At 37.5% G+C, this 6,000-nt stretch overlaps 1 protein-coding gene across 7 annotated transcripts in view; it reads right to left on the bottom strand.

Moving 5' to 3' along the window:
• Positions 1-886: 886 nt before the first annotated feature.
• The window catches only part of LOC136262929 (uncharacterized), a 100,923-nt gene continuing 95,809 nt past the window's right edge, over positions 887-6,000 (bottom strand). For 3 of the 7 annotated variants that reach the window (XM_066057348.1, XM_066057349.1, XM_066057350.1), the window contains 4 exons: positions 1,792-1,945; positions 1,609-1,701; positions 1,099-1,163; positions 887-1,039 (listed from right to left, as the gene is read on the bottom strand). In XM_066057348.1, coding sequence (XP_065913420.1) covers positions 964-1,039; positions 1,099-1,163; positions 1,609-1,701; positions 1,792-1,945 — 388 coding nt within the window. In that variant the 3' untranslated portion in view covers positions 887-963. Of the gene's footprint in view, positions 1,040-1,098; positions 1,164-1,608; positions 1,742-1,791; positions 1,946-2,198; positions 2,326-2,453; positions 2,617-2,664; positions 3,389-6,000 lie in introns of those variants that run through there. The other 4 variants (XM_066057351.1, XM_066057354.1, XM_066057347.1 and 1 more) reach the window with 4 other exon arrangements.

Below are 6,000 nucleotides of genomic sequence, written 5' to 3'. Positions count from 1 at the left end.
CTCACGGTAGTGAGTCACGCGGCCAAGAAACTACAAAGCGCACGCCCAATTAAAAGACGCGCGGCCACTACTGTGAGTTATTTACGTGTAGGGCCGGTTTCGCAATATTAGTCCTAAATTACGCAACATCTCTCAATAGATTTGTATTGCGTTACGTGATAAAAAATCTTTAGGAGTTGTTATAGTTTTCTTGCGACCTCGCTAAAATAAAAAAGTAACCATCGCAAAATAAAAAATAGGCGTATTTCACTTTATTTCTCTACCTTATGTTACAACTACTGTCACGTTATACCAGTCAACATAGTTGTGTTTGTATAGTCCATCTAGCACTGACATTATCCAATCCTGGTTTGCCTATACGCGTATTTTCTTCAATCAATCTCTAATCCCTACAATAACTTTTAAAGACACGACGTGGACACAAACTCTAATGCCTGATAAACAAGTTGTGACAGCGTGCTGAACCGTAAGTTCCCTAGGGATGGCGTTTTAAGCAGAAATCTTTTAAATTCCATTTAGTACCACACCCCATGCGAGCGTTTATAAATCGCCAGTTGTCTTATGGTTTGAAGAACAAAATCACTAGTGAAGGTGCTTTAAGCATACTCTTCAATTCTCTATTTACATGTAATTTTTAATAGATTAACCACAAAGGCCGGTAAGGTGAATACAAAAGGTAACAAGCCTTTAGGGGTTACCACCTCTATGTAGTATGTACCATGTAGCTTGTGTTGTGGCTTTCATTAAGTATTATGCACACACAAATGGTGCAACAAAATTTTGTAATGGATTGCTCGAATGTGGTTGGTGTTGTGGCTCGAATGTGGTTCGTGGTTTGCCAGTGACCATGTATGAGTTGGGGTTGGTCCACACAACTTACACAATATTCAAATTTCATGATGGCCATGATAATTTCTTGCCATATGGTAAACATACAACAATGTGTAACAACGTTAATTAACATCACATCAAGACTTGACTAAAAATAGTTCCAACAATAGTGATGATTTCTTGTATGTCAGCATGACGATACTGAGACCTGTAAAAGAATAAGCAGGCACTGAAGTTAACCTTAAATTAAACACTCATGGAACTGACCTGGAACATCGGTCGCAACACCAAAAACACTTGTTTCGATATCTGATGACACAATCTAGCAGGCACTGAATTAAAAGAGAATGTACAAAAAATCAATATGCCGGGCTGTGTCAATAATAGCATGGATAATCAAAATGAACAAAAATTATATCCCAGGCTAAGTGAATGAATAACATAACTGTTGGGTAAGCATGTTAAACCAGAACATTAGGACATTAGTCAAACCAGAACATTAGGACATTAGTCAAACAAAAGTACGCTATCACAACTTGGTCATAATACAATGTTTGTACCACTGGACTTCACACTGGTTGCCCAAAAATTGTGCCATTCTGGGACAACAGCATAATATTATGAAACAAATAGTTACTACAACACAGAAGGCTTACTGTTGCACTGTCTACACTGATATACCATAACTTAAAAACATAACAGGTGGGCATTAAATACAATACACTTAATATCTGGGTACTAGGAAAAAATCACTAACATCACAACATGTAAACTGACCTGGAAATTAACACCCTTGATGCCACTACAGTCTACACTGGATACTTGTTCGAACCCATCAACACTATGCCTGATACATCTGAGTAGATTGACCTGCAAATTCACATCACTAGTATACAGTGATAATTGATAACTGCAAAAACAACAATTGCAATAATACAATTCTTCTGCACGTCAACTGACCTGAAATTCATGACACTCAATACCGAGACCTGTAAAAGAATAAGCAGGCACTGAAGTCAACCTTAAATTAAACACACATGCAAACTGACCTGGAACATCGGTCGCAACACCAAAGACATCTGTTTCGATATCTGAAAAAACAATCCAGCAGGCACTGAATTAAAAAGAGAATGTGCAAAAAATCAATATGCCGGGCTGTACCAATAAAGGATGAATAATCAAAATGAACTAAAAATATATATCCCATATGCAGGTTAAGTGAGTAACATAACTGTTGGGTAAGCATGTAAACCAGAACATTTGGTCATTAGTCAAACAAAAGTACGCTATCACAAACTGGTCACTGATAATTGATAACTACAAAAAGAACAATTGCAATAATACAATTCCTCTGAATGTCAACTGACCTGAAATTCATGACACCTGTATCTTTGTTCCTGCATGGTCTCATCTTTGTTCCTGCATGGTCTCAACTTACATATGTACCATGATCACATTCAACTGCTAGTGGATAAACCAGTATGACCAGATGGCCTGCAAAAACCAACAAGCAGGTGTTAAATACAATACACACATACCTAAAGCCTGGAATATGAAAAATATTATATAAGCATTATTCCACACTGATATAGTAATAGATTATAGGATGTTGTGGAACTTGCCTAAACGTGTAAACTTGAACATGAGGACAACCGCATAATCTGGACACTTGGAATTGTCCAATACCTGATGAACCGCAAGTAGGTACTAATGACATTCACTTCAACATTTTATCCCAGCTGGGTGAATCTCTTGTAACTGAGTAAAAAGGTGTTTATTTTCCACCTGCAACCAAAGTTCTACATTTCTGTGGTTGGGTGTACATAAACTGACCTGGAAAATCAGTATGCCATAGGGGTATGGAAATGGTTCCTTTCCTTCTGTTGTGACATTACTTACAGCTGACTGGTAAATGATCATCGATGTCCCCATGGACCCCAACAATGAGTATACCAACAACTTCGTGACAAGTTGGAATGAATTTCCTTTCAACATCTGGTGGACAGGTCCAAAAACCCTATCGCACAAACACGGTGAATCAGTGTGTGGCGATGTGACACGTTGCACAAACTTCACTCCTCGTTTCGTTAGCATTCAAGACCGGCATATATCATAGAGTCCCTCAGTATTCTTGACTCTTACTTTTTCAAGCGTTGCTCAAGCGATGTAGTTTCTCACGAGGGGCTCGAGTTTCTCAGTAAAGTCGAGCCGATTAAAGTACGCCTCACCATCCAGTTACATTCTTAAACCATTCAATTTAAAACCACGTATCATGAGTGTCCGCTTAAGGTAATTAGGGACTTTCCACGAGATTTCCCCTAAATAGATCACGTGTTAGTTGTCAATCTGGTGGATTCTGGTGGTATACATGGTTCAACAATGCGGTAAGTGTAGTATAAGCTGTCAATGAATAATTGTTTGTACACTACTAAACTAAGTTATTTTTGTGTGATAAGCATGCTTGAGGAAGGGTCTGGGGGACGAGACTAATGTTTTGACAGCAGTTGATGGACAGCAGTTGATGATGGCCAGGCAAAGAACTGCGAGAAGAACTACTATGATAGTATGATAGTAGGGAAAAATTCCCACCCCTATAGCTCTGCCTAGGGGAATTAACTAGCATTATCTACAGCTACTGTATTATGTTGCTGATATGTACATTCAGGCCAAGAATAAAGGTGAAAGTGGTAGTAAGGCTCAATCCTATTATTCTGCTGAACAGGCAAGGGAGTCTGGGACTCTGGGGACATGTTCCCTCAGGAAAGTATAAGTACTACAACTTTTTTGTTTTAATTGCTTCATCAAGTATAAAAATTTCAGTCAAAAGGTGATGATCGAGCTCTGGTCTTATGCACTGGTTGGAGTGGTTGTATCGATACTGCACTGTGACATCCTTGAGGGGTTAGTGCTGGCATTGTCCATGGCAATACTATTCCATCTCCCCGAGTCTTGATGATTGAGTCCTTCATTCCTTTCTCTGCTGCTCCAATCCTGAAGTTGTGACCACAGTCAAAAGGTGGCGATCGAGGCTCTGGTCTTGCATCTATACTGTACTGCAACACCGTTGAGGGGTTAATACCGGCATTGTCCATCGCAATACTGTTCCATCTCCCATATACAAGTCTTGATGGTTGATTCCTCTATTCCTTTCTTTGCTGCTCTAATCCTGAAGTTGCGACCAAAATATTAAAAAATGGTTAAATGATTATGATGATAACAATTACAAATGTATTTATAGCTGTGTAGCAACTGTGAACTAATTAGGCACTTGCAAGTTTAATTAGGTGTCTGAAGCATTTAACATGCACAGATATGAGATATATTCATCACGTGCAGGCAGTAAAGATAAATTTACTCTAATAGAACAGTCATACTACACCGTAAATTCATACTTCCAAATTTACGGTGTTATGAAACAATCATTATTATGTATGGATTTTACTGACTCTCCAAGATAATATTCTGCATTAATGTTAATTGCTCATTTCCAAAAAAATTACCTTTTAAACCAAATATAGAGTCTATCACTGACAAAAATGAGTGATATCCACCCCAAAAACACCTTCGCTGTAAAAAAGGCGCGCCCAAGAAACTACAAGTACCTGGAACCCAATGTAAAAAAGAAAAAGAAAAATCAGCTTAGCTGAAGTGAAAAGTAACTGGTAACTTAAAGAGCTGATATCTGAAGCGGCCAAGAATACAATTACTAAAGTTTAATCCATGCAAGAACACCTTGGCTATAAAACAGGTGTATACATGAAAGTAACTGGCAACTGAAATGGCTGATATCTGAAGCGGCCAAGAATGAATGGTCATATACAACTAATTCAAAAATTTAACACTGAACCTTTATAATTCAGCTGTGTTCTATATTCACTCTTGCTGCATCGTAAAGTAATTTCTTTTAACTCTAATTGGCTGGTAATTTGGCCGCCTTTTTTTGCTCTATTATACTGACTATTAAAAAAGGCGGCCAAATTACCAGCCAATTAGAGTTAAAAGAAATTACTTTACGATGCAGCAAGAGTGAATATAGAACACAGCTGAATTATAAAGGTTCAGTGTTAAATTTTTGAATTAGTTGTATATGACCATTCATTCTTGGCCGCTTCAGATATCAGCCATTTCAGTTGCCAGTTACTTTCATGTATACACCTGTTTTATAGCCAAGGTGTTCTTGCATGGATTAAACTTTAGTAATTGTATTCTTGGCCGCTTCAGATATCAGCTCTTTAAGTTACCAGTTACTTTTCACTTCAGCTAAGCTGATTTTTCTTTTTCTTTTTTACATTGGGTTCCAGGTACTTGTAGTTTCTTGGGCGCGCCTTTTTTACAGCGAAGGTGTTTTTGGGGTGGTAACATATAGTTGATCTACCTGCATGATTAAAAAACCAAACTGATGAGGAGTAAATCAGTTAGATAGAAACTGGATTGTTACATTAAAGATGGTTGTGAGTCCTCATTTAAATGGGCATAAATAGCCTTACTATATTATTTGGACTATATATACAAAAGTAGCCTTCTATACAAGTGGCTGCTAAGACAGATTCCACTGTACTGTGCAATCTACCTATAGTCTGGCAGACAACAGGGTGAAGTTTGCAAAATGGTCTATAGTTTACCTTTGGATTATCCTGTGCACTTAAAACAACATTTCACTTGCTGGAGAGGTGTAGGCATTGGGCATTTTGCCAAAGCTTAATTAGCTGCATAGTAACCATGCTTATGTCACAAAATAGCTTCTGTGAATTTAAGTTTTACCCACAATTGCTTGATAACCTGACTAGTATTGTGAGATTTGTACCTCACTTTATTAATTGTATGTGTGTGTAGTCTTTTTTTTTGTTTGTTTTTGCTTTGCAACTGTGTTGATGTGTCTTTGCTCATATTTTGTATTGTTTTGGTGTTTACTTATATGTATGTGATGTGTTTCTCTGGGCAAGGAAGAACAGCTGTAGCTGATTGCTTGAAGGTTAAATATATAAATCAAATCAAAATTAAAATTAATCAAACCATTTAACAAATCTGCTAAGTTACAGTTGATGTCAGAAAAACTAAAGGATTAAACAATCCCATAACCGTTCCCTCAAGCCCTTATCATCATTATGCATATCATAGTTACGTATGTTTCAGTAACCATCATCACTTGCTCTGTTGACTTTAGTTTGC

This window comes from Dysidea avara, chromosome 8, assembly GCF_963678975.1.
Source record: "Dysidea avara chromosome 8, odDysAvar1.4, whole genome shotgun sequence".
Taxonomy (NCBI): domain Eukaryota; kingdom Metazoa; phylum Porifera; class Demospongiae; order Dictyoceratida; family Dysideidae; genus Dysidea; species Dysidea avara.
This window is presented reverse-complemented; position numbering and strand designations above follow the sequence as displayed.